This window comes from Piliocolobus tephrosceles, chromosome 10 (assembly GCF_002776525.5).
Source record: "Piliocolobus tephrosceles isolate RC106 chromosome 10, ASM277652v3, whole genome shotgun sequence".
NCBI classification, from domain to species: domain Eukaryota; kingdom Metazoa; phylum Chordata; class Mammalia; order Primates; family Cercopithecidae; genus Piliocolobus; species Piliocolobus tephrosceles.
The window spans coordinates 7,673,171-7,689,595 of NC_045443.1; the positions used below are offsets into that span (position 1 = coordinate 7,673,171).

The window sequence follows — 16,425 nt, forward strand, 5'->3', positions numbered from 1 at the left end:
GTTTTTTAGTTAGTGATTGTCTCAGTTTGGGCTGCTATAAGAGCATACTATAAACTGGGTGGCATATAAACAACAGAATTTTTTTCCCTCACAGTTTGGGAAGTTATAAGCCTGAGATCAGGGTACCAGCATGATTCAGATCTGATGAGGGCTCCCTACCAAGTTGTAGACTGCTGACTTCCCATTGTACACTCACAGAAGGGAAGGACAGTGACAGAGCCTCTGAGGTTCCATTATTAAGGGCACTAATCCCATTCATGAGGGCTTCACCCTTATGACATGATCACCTCCCCAAAGCTCCACTTCCTAATACCAATACATTGGCAGTTAGGATTTCAACATACGGATTTTTTTTTGTTGGGGGTAAAGGAAAACACAAACATTCAGTCCATTTAACAGTGATACACATAATTCAACTTTTATTATCACCAGTCTTTATCAATTTAGTTGTTCTCCTACTGTTCAAGAAATGTTATTTGGACCAGTTTTCCATAGGGCAACTTGACTTCATCTTTATTCATTTAAAAGTTGCTATCTCCTTCAAAGACATTTAGAGGTTGATCTGAAATTATAAAACAAGAGGCAACAAGTTACTATTCTTCTAAATAAGAATGCTAGCCTACATGAGGTTAAAGTTAAGACACGTGTGTGCATGCACACACAAACACACACACCCCACACATAATTGATCGATTAGGACAGATTTAGTAGGTGCTATGTACTGATATTTCTTTTTTGTGCATATGCAAATATTATGCAATTTTCTTTCTGTTCCCATAATCTAGAATTCTGAGTCCCAGAATGTAATAATTTACTTATCAAAGAAAAAGAGTTAAATAGCACCAAAATTAAAAAGGAAGGTACAATTACATATGGTTTTGCTTTTTGGAATGCCTCTGGAAATTAATCTTTCAAAAGTTTTTAGGATGGATTCTGAGTCAGAACTGATGATTAATGGGGTTTAGACAGGGCAAAAGTAGGTTTTTTTCTATCATAGAGTAATAGACTTGCTCAGTGTTATGAACTGAATTGGGTCCCCCCCAAATTCATATGTTCAAGTTTTAACCCCTAGTTCCTCAGGATGTGATTGTATTTGAAGACTGGACCTTCAAAGAGATAATTACGGTAAAATGAGGTCACATGGGTGAGCCCTAATCCAGTATGACTGGTGTCCTTACAAGAAGAAATTAGATCACAGGTGACACAGACCAAGGGATGACCATCTGAGGGCATAACAAGAAGATGGCCATCTGCAAGGGAAGGAAGGAGGCCTCAGAAGAAACCAAACCTCCCACCATCTTGATCATGGACTTCTGGCATCCAGAATTGTGAGAAAACAAATCTCTGTTGTTTAAGCTGCCCAGTCTGTGGCATTTTCTTTTGGCAGCCCTAGAAAACTAATACACAATAATAAACTAAGCACAATAATAAACTAAGCAGAACTGCTGAGGGAAAATGTTTTCTAATATAGAACCCTAATTTCAAGTACTTTAAAAACAACATATAGTATCCACTGGCAAAGAAAAATTGTGCTAATATAAATTAGTATTTAAAATTGGTTTAGAATAATATAGACTAAATCATTTGTTCCTTATATCATGCAGATGAAAACACCACAAGATACACTTTAGGATATATTTTAAGTTTTTCAATGAACCTTTCCAAATAGAGAAATTATCAATAGCATATAAAGAGGAAAAAGGCTTCAATCATAAATATAAGTCTTGGTATTAGAAGAGTTACCATTAAATTATGTTGGAGCTAGTTATTATCTAAATGTTTTTTGTGCATTTTGCACAAAATGGTATTTATTCTGGTATTTCTTTTATTGTTATTATGGTAATAATATATTTTTGAGAAAAAAATGGAGAAACTCAAGCCCATTCACTTGAATCTTTGGGTCAAATTCGAAATAGTTTTGTGTTGGTGATGCCTAGTTATTCTGTAATAAAAATCAGGAGATATGACTTATCTTTGCTCCCTGGCATTTATTACCATAAAAAATTTAGAATTATCTTTGGGCTACACAGAAATGCTCTTTCCAGAATTGCTAGCTCATTCATGCTAGGAATTAAAAGGTGTTCTCAACACTATTTAGAAAGCACAGTGCTTTCTAGTCCTTTGACTTCATTGAGTTAAATTTTTCTCTCCATCGTATTTGGACCATCCACTGTACTTGAGAGAAAGCACTGTTCTTTTTGTGCTGGATTTTCTAGTTGACTTTGATTTTAATTATTTGTCCTGGCACCAGTGAGTGTTTTAGAATTGCCTCAATGCAACATTATTATATAATGAATGCTTGTTTCTCTAAACCTTTAGAGAATGATTTCATTACTATTATGTTAATGTTTTCTCATCAGACAAAGCCACCTACATTGATTAAATATTAAGCATGTATCATCTGTCAGGCACTGGCGATTAAAGCAATAAGGAGTGATATTAATGCATGGAATCTAGGCTGTACTTAAGAGAATAAATGTGAACATCCTACTCTGTGTAACAAAAAATGAACAGAAATCCTAGGAATTGAGGTTATCAATGAGCAGTATGTGAAGCTGAGATCGAATCAACCTCTTCCTTAGTGACAGACTATCTGCAGCCCCAGCCAATGCTCAAAACCAATTCTGATAAACTCTGTAAATTTTCTATAGGAACAACTTTCTCACCAACCTTTCTCTTTTCCAGAGGTTAACATAGAATATTTGATATACTGGGGATAAGAACCAGTGACATAATATATGGTAATATAAATACTGGAAAAAATGTGTTTAATTATGCGACAGTGGGAGATTAAATTACTAGTTTTAGTAAGAATGATACTTCTCAACTTACCTGGTGAGCCCTGGAAGTCCAAAGTCATTTTGTGGCTTCAGAGGCAGGAAGAACCCCCAACAGCGATGTGTCTCTAGCATCTTCACAACCATGGTTGGGGGTGTCATCTGAAAGAGGCAAAATCTGTATTATTGAGTAGTAGAAAATCTTTCTGCAGAGGGAAGAGCTGTTAGGTGCAGTGTTTGATCAGCTGGGAAAGTATAATAGAGCAAGAAGTGACTATTACATAAACTAAGAGCATGCTTAGTTACTGTTTTGAAGTAAAACAATTACCATATTTAAAAGGATAAACCATTAAGTGTTACCAAAACAAATAATACAGGTTTTTATCAGATTATTAGATTTGCTCCCAGTATCTTAAAAGCCTAGAATTGTGATATTTATATTTTGAGTTTTAAAATGGGACAAGTAAAACTCAATGGTAAGCATCATTGTCTAAAGATAGGAGGGTACTAAAAATTGTATTTAGGGAGTTATTCCATTTTTGGCAGAATTGAGAGAAATAAAGAATTGTTGTCCGTGGATAAATAAATTTAGATAACTAAATATCAAGAAGGTTGAATATGACTGCATCTTTTAAGAGTAATTATTTGAACTTCTAGTTGCCCATGCAGCCTGTAAGAAGCTTGGGAGTCATTACTGCCAATCACATAACAAGAAAAAAGGTGAAAATCAACAACTCTTCTTAGGTCCGTCAAAGAACTGAGGTCACAGGGCAAACCACTACCACCAAAATTGGGAGAGACAGACAGGCAGACAGAGAATTGCAACTTAATAGAGCAGGACCTCATAGGCAGAAATCCCTGTGGAAATCAGTAATGGGGTAGGGAAATCTAAACTGTAATTGACAAATTACTGTAGGCTCAGAGTGGAAAAGTTTCAATGTTAAAAACTCCAGGAGACCTACATTTTTGTTTTACCTTTAGAAGCCCTACCAAGTTATCACAGTGAAGACTGGAGCAAAATCATCTTGTGCTTTCTATCAGGAGGAGGGGAAAGCAGTCATTTTGAAGTACATATAAATATTGTGTTCTTCTTAACGAAGAACACTTCAATAGGGTTCCTATAAAATACCGGGGAATACAATGGATAAAATTGCACATCAGAGATCTTATTTAAGAACTCACTAGGGAGCCTCAAAGACAACAGGGGAGACAAAAACAAGGGCACCAGAGGAAATACAGATAAATATAAAACCTTACACCAACTACTCTCTTTACATCAATTCTTTGTGTCCACTATATGTCATGTCTGACTTTCTACAAAATAATTACAAGGCACACTGAAAGACAAAAAACAGAGTCTGAAGAGACAGCAAACATCAGACCAGACTCAGATATGAGAGAGATGTTGAAATGATAACACCAGAACTTTAAAACAACTATAATTAATGTTACGGGATCTAAAGGAAAAAGAGGACAACCTGCAGGAACATATGAGCAATGTAGGCACAGAGTTGGAAATTCAAAGAAAGAATTAAAAATGCTAGACATTAACAACACTGTAATAGAAATGAAGCATGTCTTTTAAGGGCCCGTCAATGGACTGGACACAGCTGAGGGAAAAAAATGAGTGAGTTTGAAGAAACATTAATGGAAACTTCAAAAACTCAAATGCAAAGAGAAAAGAATAAAAAAGACAGAACAGAATATCCAAAAATTGTGAAAGAACTACAAAAGATGTAACATACATACAATAGGAATGCCAGAAGGAGACAAAGGTGAGAAAGAAGCAGAAAAATATATGAAGCAATAATGACAGGATTTCTGACAACTAATGACAGAAACCAAAGCACTTATCCAGGCTGCACAAAGAACACCAAGCAGAATAAATGCCAAAACAAAACAAAACAAAACAAAACAAAACAAACAAAAAACCTGGAATTTAGGCATTCATATTCAAACTGCAAAAAATCAAAGACAAAGAAAAAATATTAAAAGAAGCCAGAGAAAAAAAATTGTCTACAGAGGAGCAAGAATAAGAATTAAATTGAACTTCTCTTCAAAAACTATACTAGCAAGAAGAGTGAGTATAATATTTAGGGTGAAAAAAAAAACCCAACAACTTAGAATTCTGTGTTCAGGGAAAGTATCCTTCAAAAGTGAACGAGAAATAAAAGGTTTTCTCAGACAAATAAAAATTGAGGTTATTTGTTGCCATTACAGTCACTTTGCAAAAAATTATAAAAGAAATTGTTCAGAAAGAAAGAAAATGATATAGGTCGGAAGCTCTGATCTAAAAAAAAAAAAAAAAAAAAAGCATTAGAGAAGAAATAAATACAGGTAAAATAAAATCCTTAAAAATTTTTTACTCTTATTTGATCTAACAGATAAATTTGCTCATCTTCATTCCTGAAAGTTATTTTTTCTGGATATAGAATTCTGGATTGATAGTTCTTTTCATTTAGCACTTTAAAGATTTTGTTTAAGTGTTTCCTGACCCCTTTAGAAGGGGTATTCATTTTAATTGTTGTTCCTCTAAACATAATGTGTCATTTTTGTCTTCTTGCTTTTGATATTTTTTCCTTTGTGTTTGATTTTCAGTAATTTGAGCATGATGTGTCTGGGAATGCATACATTTAGTTTGGTGTTTGCTAAGCTTCTTAAATCTATGAATTCATGTCTTTCAATACATTTATGAAGTTTTCAGCCAATATTTCTTTAAAAACAAATCCTGCACCATGTCTAAGTTCTCTCTTTTTCTAATACTCCAATGATATGTATGCCTTTTTTTTTTTTTTCAGATGGAGTTTTGTTCTTGTCACCCATGCTGGAGTGCAATGGTGCGATCTCCACTCACTGCAACCTCTGCCTTCCAGGTTCAAGCAATTATCCTGCTTCAGCCTCCCAAGTAGCTGGGATTACAGGTCCCCTACTACCACACCCAGCTAATTTTTGTATTTTTAGTAGATATGAGGTTTCACCATGTAGCCAGGCTGGTCTCAAACACCTGACCTCATGTGATCCACTCACCTCGGCTTCCCAAAGTGCTGGGATTACAGCCATGAGCCACCACACACCACCAGTATGTATATCTTTTGATATATTCTCATAGGTTCCTCTCTCCCCATTTTTAAGGCATCTTTTTTCCTATTTTACTGAATAATTTCTATTGGTCTGTCTTGAAGTTCACTGATTTTTTTTTCTGTTATCTTCATTCTGTTGTTGAGGCAATCCAGTGATTTTTTGAAAAATTTTCTTTTTTTTTTTTTTTTTTTTTTTTTTTTTTGAGACGGAGTCTGGCTCTGTCTCCCAGGCTGGAGTGCAGTGGCCGGATCTCAGCTCACTGCAAGCTCTGCCTCCCGGGTTCACGCCATTCTCCTGCCTCAGCCTCCTGAGTAGCTGGGACTACAGGCGCCCGCCACCTCGCCCCGCTAGTTTTTTGTATTTTTTAGTAGAGACAGGGTTTCACCTTGTTAGCCAGGATGGTCTCGATCTCCTGAGCTCGTGATCCACCCGTCTTGGCCTCCCAGAGTGCTGGGATTACAGGCTTGAGCCACTGCGCCCGGCCAAAAAATTTTCATATACTGACATTTTTAATTTTTAAATTTCCATGGGATTCTGCTTCTCTCCTGAAAAAGTTTCTCTATGCATTTCTAGAAAGCTTGCCATTGCCTCATAGAATATGGCTATAATAGCTTTCATGCTGTTACAGTCTTTGTATGGTAATTCCAACCTCTGTTTAATGTAGATTGGCAGTTGCTGGTTGTCTGTTCCATGAGAATTGATCAGATATTCCTGGTTGTATGTTGAATAATTTTGGTTTGTATGTTGGATATTTTGAATATTATGTTGTAAGACTTCCAAGTCTTACAAAAGTTTTGTTAAAACACTTTGGAGAAAGTGGATTTTTGTTTTTATTTTTGTTTAGTTTTGTTTTAGCAAGCGATCAACCCAGTTAGGTTCAGATTGCAATCTGTGGTAGTTTATTTAGTGCCAATTCAGTTCTCAAAGACTTTGCTATTCTGTTTGGGTATGCTTTTTGTATGTACCAGTATGAGTTGTTCTGGGATTTGAGTAGTATATATATTTTTGTTCAGTTCTCAAATACTTTGCTATGCTTTATTGTGGATGTTCTGCATATCTGCAGCTAAAAGGTAAACCTGGTACTTGTATTGCTTCAAGACCTCTTCTCCTGATCTTCCCTCTATGGAATTTCCTCTGTTGTCTCTAGTTTGCAGTGGCTTCTTTTTCTATTTTCTCTGGCAAGAAAATAAATGGGTTATCTCACAGTTTTATTTTCTCATACTGCAGTAAAGTTTCACACGACTAGGAAGTAGTAAGAGAAAAGAGAATGAGGATTTTCCACAAACGATTTGCATAACAGGGGTCATTCGTTCATGTTCTGCTATCCAGAGAAATAAATCTTCTCTCAAACTTGGTTGCCTGTACCACATTGGCTGTAGCAGGGCAGATATGCCTTTGAAACTGGAGTAGGGCTAGGGCCAAGAAAGCAAACTGAAAAATAGGAAGATTCCCCCATATTCCCTGGATTTTCCTTCCCCTGTCCTCTGGCCAGAAAGATGGGCTTTTTTAGGAGTCCAGGAAGAAAAAAAAACAAACAGACAATTTACCATCATGATCACAATAGTCTTTCCTCAGTTTGACATCTCTTTTCAATGTGTTATTTACTTTTCAGAGTCCCAAGATTTTTTTTAAGTGTATGATTTGATGAAATTAAGTACATTCAGTTGTTTGTGCAACCATTACCACCATCTATCTCCAGAATTCTTTTTATCTTGCAAAATGAAACTCTATACTAATTAAAGAATAACTCTCCATTTTCCCTCCTCCAGTCCCCGGAAACTACCATTCTACTTTCTGTTTTTATGAATTTGATTGCTCTATGTACCTCTTATAAAGGGAATCATGTAGTATTTGTCTGTTTCTGGCTAATTTTACTTAGCGTAATTATTTCACTTAGTATAATTTCCCTAAAGTTCACCTATATTCCATTGTGTATATACACATACATGTAAAATGGAGTATTTATATATATAAGGTACATTTGTATATTATATATACTATATATTATTTTTATATAGTATATATTACTTATATAAATTATATATACTATATATTACTTGTATATTATATATCACATATATTATTTTTATATTATATATTATAATATATAACTTACCTATTATAGATTATATATTATAATTATAACTTATATATTATAGACTATATAGTAATTATGCTATATAATTATATTAAATTATATATAATATACTATAATATAAATATATTAAATATTATATGATATATAATATATAATAATTATTATAGATAATTATTCTAATAATTAAATTATTCTAATAATTTATTCTATAATATAGTATATATCAATTAATATATTAAATTAACAATCATAACATAATTATAAATTAATATATTGTATATTAATTTAATATAATATGATGTAATTTACATATTATATTGTAACATATATTACATATAAATATAATAAATTACATATTATACTGTAATTTATATATAATGTAATTTATATGTTATATTAATATAATATAAATTTATATTATATTTGTATGTAATGTAGTATAAATATAATATATAATATAATATATGATTTATAATATAATTATATTATTAACATAACACTAATATATAATAATATAATATAACATAATGGTAAAAGGAGATCTACCATTTGATCCAGCAATCCTACTACTGGGTGTCCACCCAGAGGAAAAGAAGTCATTTTATGAAAAAGACACTTGCACATGCATTTTTATAGCAACACAATTTGCAATTGCAAAAATATGGACCCAGCCCAATCAACAAGTGGATAAAGAAAATGTGGTGTATATATATATATATATACACACACCATAGAATACTACTCAGCCATGAAAAGGAAATAAATTAAGAAAATTAAGAGTTTTTTTAAAAACGGAAATGAAAACACAACATACTGAAATATATGGGATACAGCAAAAAAACAAACAAAAAAACACTAAATAACAGTACTAAGAGGGAAGTTTATAGCAGTAAACACCCAGATCAAAAAAGTAGATCGAGACCAGTCTGGCCAACATGGTGAAATCCCATGTCTACTAAAAATACAAAAATAATTAGCCAGGCATGGTGTCATGTGCCTGTAATCCTAGCTGCTCCAGAGGCTGAGGCAGGAGAATTGCTTGAATCTGGGAGGTAGAGGTTGCAGTTAGCCGAGATTGTACCCCTGCACTCCAGCTTGGGCGACAGAGTGAGACTCCATATTAAAAAGGGGGAAAAAAAGGTAGAAAGACTGCAAATAAACAGGCTAATGGTGCACTTCAAAGAACAAAAAAGGAAAGAACAAACCAAACCCCAAATTAGCAGATAAAAAGAAATAATAATAAAAATCAGAGAAGAAATAAATTAAATTAAGACTTAAAATCTACAAAGGAGCAGCAAGATTAATAAGTTGATTTTTTGAAAAGATAAAACAAATTGATAAATCTTTAGCTGGACTAAGTAAGAAGAGAGAAAACTGAAATAAATAAAATCAGAAATGAAAAGAGAGACATAACAATTGAGACCACAGAAATACAAAGAATCATTTAAAAATATTATGAACAACTATAGACAATTTGGAAAACTTAGAAGAATTGGAAATATTTCTAATCGTACACAAACTTACCAACACTGCGCCATGAAAAAATAGAAAAGTTCAACAAATCAATAACAAGTCATGAGATCAAAGCCATAATAATAATAATTTAAAACACCTGTCACTAAAGAAAACCCCAGGACCTGATGCTTCACTGCTGAATTCTACCAACCATTTAAAGAAGAACTAATCCTAATTCTATTCAAACCCTTAACGAAATTGAAGAGGAGAGAACACTTCTAAACTCATTTTATAGAGCCAGCATTACCCTGATACCGAAACCAGACAATGAAACAAGAAAGAAAGAAGACTGCAGGCCAATGTCGCTGATGAACAAAAATGTAAAAATCCTCACCAAAATACTAGCAGACTAAATTCAACAACAGATTAAAAGATTTTTCACCAAAATCAAGTGAAATTCATTCCAGGGATGCAAAGATTGTTCAACATGAGCAAATCAATAAAGAAGTGTCAGAATCAAGAACAAAACCCGTATGATCACATCAATAGATGCTAAAAATCATTAGTAAAATTCAACATCCTGTTATAATGAAAAGCCTCAATATACTGGGTATAGAAGGAACATATTTCAACATAATAAAGGCCATGTATGATAAATCCACAGCTAATATGATACTAAATGGGGAAAAATAGAAAACATTTCCTCTAAAATGTGGAACAAGGCAAAGATGTCCATTTTCACCACATTTATTCAGCGTAATACTGGAAGTCCCAACCAGAGCAGTTACGCAAGAGAAAGACATATGAGTCATCCTAGTTGGAAAGAAAGAAGTCAAATTAGCCTTCTTTGCAGACAATGTGGTTTTATAGTTAGAAAAATCTATAGACTCCACCAAAAAACTGTGAGAACTAATAAATACATTCAGTAAAGTTACAGAATACAAAATCAACATATAAAAATCAGTAGCATTTCTATATCCTAAAAGCAAATAACGTGAAAAAGAAATCAAAAAGCAATCCAATCTGCAATAGCTATAAATAATATAAAATACTTAGGAATCAATTTAACCAAGAAGTGAAAGATGTATACAAACAAAACTATAAAACACTGATGAAAGAAATAGAAGAGGACAAAAAAATGGAACTATATTTCATGCTCATAGATTGAAAGAATTAATATTGTTAAATAACAAAAGCAATTACTCAAAGCAATTTACAGATTCAGTGCAATCCCTATGAAAACACTAATGACGTTTTTCACAGAAATAGAAATAACAATCATAAATTTTAGATGGAACAACAGAAGACCTCCAATAGCCAAAGCTATTCCAAGCAAAAGAACATAATTGGAGGTATCACATTACCTGACTTCAAAATATACTACAAAATTATAGTAAGCAAATCTAGCATGGTACTAAAACAGATACATAAACCAGTGGAACAGAATAGACAACCCAGATATAAATCCATGCATTTATAGCCAAGCCACTGTTGACAAATACAGCAAGGACATACACTGGGAAAAGACCGTCTCTTCAATAAATGGCACTGGGAAAACTGGATAACCACACGCACAAGAATGAAACTAGATTCTGTCTCACACCATATAAAACATCAAATAAAAACGGATTGAATAACTAAATGTAAGACCTGAAACTGTGAAACTACTAGAAGAAAACACTGGGAAACACTCCAGGATATTGGTTTGGGCAAAGATTCTTGGGTAAGACCTCAAAAACTCAGGCCGTCAAAGCAAAAATATAGACACATGGGATTACATCAATCAAAAAAGCTTCTGCACAGCAAAGGAAACAATCAACAAAGTGAAGAGACAACCCACAGAGTGGGAGAAAATATTTTTAAACTATCCATCTAATAACGGGTTAATAATCTAAATATAGAGAGAGCTCAGACAACTCAATAGCAAAAAACCAACTAATCTGATTTTAAAAATGGGTGAAAGAACTGAATAGACATTTCTCAAAAGATATACAAATGGCCAATTTGTAAATAAATGCTCAACAACACTAATAATCAGAGAAATGTAACTCAAAAAGACAATGAAATATCATACCTCAGGCAGAATGGCTTTTATCAAAAAGACAGGAAATAATGGACGCTGGCAAGGATATGAAGAAAGGAGAACCCTCATACACTATTGATGGGAGTATAAATTAGTATAGTCATTATGGAAAACTGTATGGATTTTCCTCAAAAAACTAAAGATAGTATTACTATATGATTCAGCAATTCCACTTCTGGGTATGTATCCAAAAGAACAAAAATTATATAACAAAGTGATAGCTGCACCATGTTTATTGCAGTACTATTTATTATAGCCAAAATATGGAATCAGCCTAAGTGTCCATCAATGAATGAATGGATAAAGAATACGTGGTATATATACACACACATTTTTAGCCATAAAAAATGAAATCATGTTATTTGTAGTAACATGATGGAACTGAAGTCATTATGTTAAATGAAATAAGCCAAGCACAGAAAGACAAATATCCATGTTCTCATTAATATGTGGGAGTTAAAAATGTCCCATGAAGATAGAGAGTAGATTGGTGGTTATCAGAGGCTGGAAAGGGTAGGGGAAAAGGAGGATAAAGAGAGGTTGATTGAGTACAAATATATAATCATAAGAAATAAAATCTAGTGTTTGATAAATCAATAAGGTGACTATAATTTACAATAATCTATTGCTATTTCAAAATAGCTAGAAGATAATTCAGATGTTTCTGGTATAATAAAAAGACAAATATTTGAAGTGACAGATAACCCAATTACATTAATTTGATCTTTACAAATTATATGAATGTACTAAATTATCATGTGTACCTAGAAACTATGTACATCAATACAAAAATAAAATTTAAAACAATGTTAATTAAAATAACAATGAGATGCCACTTATCAAATACTAAATTAGCAACATTATAAAAGATGACACTATTTAGTGTCAGTGATTATTCAGTAAAATACATTCTCATTTATAACTCAGAGGAGTAAAATTTGTTATAGCTATTGGAAAGTCGCTTTGCCAGATGGTGTTCATTGTATTGTCACAGTAATTCCATTATAAGTTATTTCCAAAGAAGATTTACTTTTATGCACTGTTTTGTCCACACTGCATATCATAGTAAAATTATTTTTAAAATAATTATAAATGTACAAATATAGATAAGATTCAAGGAACTTAGCCACCATATTAAAATAGAATGTAACGAAATTGGAAAACAATTATTGTTTATTGGGTTTGTAACGAAACTGTGGAGAAGGTATTTGACTTATTATTAGAAGAAACAATACTTTTTATTTTAGTCTTCTCTGCTTGGTGCCTCTGCCATGAACTAAGTATGACACTGAGGATGAAATAAGTGAGAATGTATATTCCAGTTTTCTTAATTTTGAGTCATATTTTATTTTATCTATTCCCCATTTGTTTCCCTTTCGTGTATTTTGTATAAGAGGCTGAGACACATCTCCATCGGGTGGGAATTCCTGAATATCAGTGGTATTTATATTCCCACCCTCTCCATGGAGTGAGGCCCCTGGAGTTGCACAGACCTGAGGTTCTTGTCCCATGTGGGTCCTCTCTCTTGAGACAGGTCTCCATCTCCTGGAATAAATTCTCCTCGAGAGAACCCCTCCTTCTGGTTGAAACTGAGAATGGATGCTTCATGGTTAGGATTCAAATTCAAATGGCCTATCCCTTATACTAGGACACTTAATGCTAAGGTTTGACACATATTAATCCCTCTGAGCTAAAATCCAATGACTCTTTCAGCACCTACCCTGCTAGTGAATTTTTAAAAATTTTAATATTTATCTTCCTTTTTCTTGAACCCTTGATATTCTTCCACTTTTATTACCAAGTTCTTTACATAGTACTTACGATGTGCTGGCCATTTTTCGTACAGATGATTAATTTATTTAACTATCTTAACGTAATGAGGTAGTACTACTATTATCTTTACAAATTAGGAAATTGGATTTTGGAAAGGTAGTTTCTAGCCAAAGGCCACACAGCTAGTAAATTGTGTAAGTGGTGTTCAAACCCAGGACACTCTTGTTCTTAATCCTTCACCATGCTTCTACATTTTCTATTGGCTATTTCTGCAATCTAGATTCTGAACCCAAACATACAATTCCCTTCCTTCTATCAGCTAAGATATTTGCCTCTCTGACTCATCATCTGTATTGCAAGCTACAGCTTTTAAAAGATTACATTTGTGTAAATGGAAATTGTGGATGGGCTGATTCTTGATCCTTCCACATGCTTCTGCATTTGGCCTGGCACTTTCCAATCCATCCTACGCAAAGTGGCAAGTGCATTTCTTCCCCTCTGCAAGAATCCCCCATCCTGTGTGCCCTTGGTGGCAGGTAACTCACATTTGATACAATCCTAGTGGGGTTCTCACCTCTGAGGGGCAGATGTTTTTGTTTCTGAACTTGGCACCATGTGAGAAATAGAATAAACAGAACCAGGAGAAGGAGACCAAAGATAGCAGATAAAATAAGTGCTGAATGACCTGTATAGAAATTAAGCATTGGTAAGTATTAAACTAGTAGATATCCGTTGTGGGTTTATATATTGTAAAAAAAAAAACTGGTTCCCTAGTTGCTGAGAATAATAATGGCTATACATTTCAGCATATTCATGAACAATACATAATCTTTGAGAGCTATTTTAGGTGAAAACTATCTAGGAACAACTGAATCCAAATCTTTCCATAATTCTATTGCCCTAAATTACTTCCAATTTTATGTGAAAGATTTGATAATTAAACCTTTCCTCTTGCATTGCATTCACTACTAAAACGTCAGAAATCAGAAAATACTAGAGCTTGAGCTGTGAGCTGTTTCCTTTTTTCTTTTTTTTTTTGAGATGGAGTCTCACTCCATCACCCAGGCTGAGTGCAGCTGCAACCTCTGCTTACTGCAACCTCTGCCTCCTGGGTTTAAGTGATTCTCCTGAGGCTTGAACTGTTTCTGCCAGTCTCACAAAGAATACTTGAGAATCTAGAAAGATAACTCTATCTATGAGGGTACCAAGAGAATCTTATCCTTCTCTGCGTGTAAAATGGATTTTTCTAGAGAGAAGGGCTGCATAGCAAAGCAATCATAGAACTATTGATACCATTGGCTGCGACTCACAGACTCATATTTCTGCAGTCCAGAGTCTTCTTTGATTATCATAGCAGTTTCTGCCCTCCCTCAACCTTCCTTATAGCCTTAGGTATTGGTGTCAGCACTGACAGGCAGAAGACTGTACCTGAGGAGGCATTCGGTGATTTCAGCGACTGTCCTGAGAGAGAGAGAGAAAGACATAAATGAACGAAAAGGAACTGGGTATTTCTTTTTACATCTCCTGTGAATATTGGATGTCATTTAAATATCCTTTTTACGTCTGTGAATATTGGCTGTCATTTAAAATATCACTCCTCAGAATCCTCTTGCTAAGAGGATTTAGTCTAAGGCTAAATCCAGCTTTCTTCCCTCAAAATTATGGGGGCTATTTTAGATAACTGTGGAACATTATCTTATTTAGTTGTGGAAAAACGTTAGTTTAACATAGCCTTTCATTCTTCAGCAAGAAATCCTAGTATCTTCAGCTCAACTCTCTGAGTGAGGCTGTTTCCCAATATTCTCTACCATTACTGGGAGGCTCAGTTTAAGCATGGCCTTTTCACACTTACCAGAGCACCTCACGCCAGCATCTTCCTTGTGTCCACAGTCACTTTGTCCCCAGGGTTTGGCATGACAGTCCCATAGAAATGACTCATTTCCTTTGCACTGCATCTCATCCAACCAGATGGTTCCAGTTCCCTGGCCAAACGAAGCCTCCCTCAGGGCAGCCAGAGCAGAGCCACAGCCCAGCTGCTGACATACCACTTCTGCCTCAGCCAGGTCCCAGGAGTCATCACACACTGTGCCCCAGGAGCCTGCGTGCCAGATCTCCACTCTCCCAGAGCACTCCGTGTCTCCTCCACGCACTCTTATTCTATCTACAAAGGCACAAAACATGGCTGTCTTTACTCCTGAAGGAGGTTGTGGGAGAATGCTAAGGTAGAAAAACTTGAAGGTAATAAATGTGCTTGATGAATACGGGTGTGGTAAGGAAGGCAGAATTTCCATGTGACATAGATTAGACAAGGACCTGTAAAGTGAATAAGCCCCTACACATGACTGTGGTTTGTACTAGTCACAGTCAAGGGGTGAAGCATCTCCAGAGAGACCAAAACAGATATTCATTTTCTACTCTAGGTGTCTGAAAACAAAACATATTGATTTCATTTTCCAAATTTCAATGTCCTATTTGACACAAACCTCCTGTCTTGTCCCTCTCATTTTCACAATTTCTCCAAATATAACTAATGTTCGTTTGGCTCAAGTCTGATCCATAGACCATTGCTTCTTCTATGTCTTCCAATTATCAGTCCTTTCTTGCCTTCACTTCGCTCCCTGTAAGTATGTATACTAAGATCATAACTACAAACACTCTCTTTCCCAAATGAATAATGCCTTGGCACTAGTGACTTCTCATCACATGGCTGTGTACAAATGCAGGATAAGCCTAACTCTCCACCTCCTTTAAGCTGGTTCCTGAAATACTGAGTTTCACTGCAGATAATTATAACTGGGGTCATTTTAAACTTGCTGCCAAAAAAGTTGGCAGAATCCTCGATATTTTAGAATGATCTTATCATTTTTATTTCTCATTCTTTATTATTTTGTTACACGTTCTTTCATATTCTAAGCCTCTGCCTTACCTCTGCCCACCAACCACATGAAGACCAAAAGAGAATCTCAGGATTTCTCTATTGGATCTTAGTTCTCGCAATAATATAATATAGTTTCAGTAGATAATTAACTTTTAGGTAATTTGGCTTCTATTCAAAAGGGTGTTTTTGATCTAAACATCTCATCCCCAGGTCTGATAAGTCATCCCCAAGTCCCCAAACCTGGTAACTTTCACATGTACCCTTTAAAAATTTTCCTTTC

At 34.5% G+C, this 16,425-nt stretch overlaps 1 protein-coding gene across 3 annotated transcripts in view; it reads right to left on the reverse strand.

Annotated features, from left to right (window-relative positions):
* Positions 1 to 391: 391 nt before the first annotated feature.
* CD163L1 (CD163 molecule like 1) overlaps positions 392 to 16,425 on the reverse strand; it is an 88,783-nt gene continuing 72,749 nt past the window's right edge. For all 3 annotated transcript variants that reach the window (XM_023232477.1, XM_023232478.2, XM_023232479.1), the window contains 6 exons: positions 15,120 to 15,428; positions 14,696 to 14,728; positions 13,842 to 13,952; positions 12,988 to 13,083; positions 2,833 to 2,939; positions 392 to 562 (listed from right to left, as the gene is read on the reverse strand). In XM_023232477.1, coding sequence (XP_023088245.1) covers positions 2,857 to 2,939; positions 12,988 to 13,083; positions 13,842 to 13,952; positions 14,696 to 14,728; positions 15,120 to 15,428 — 632 coding nt within the window. In that variant the 3' untranslated portion in view covers positions 392 to 562; positions 2,833 to 2,856. The remainder of the gene's footprint in view (positions 563 to 2,832; positions 2,940 to 12,987; positions 13,084 to 13,841; positions 13,953 to 14,695; positions 14,729 to 15,119; positions 15,429 to 16,425) is intronic.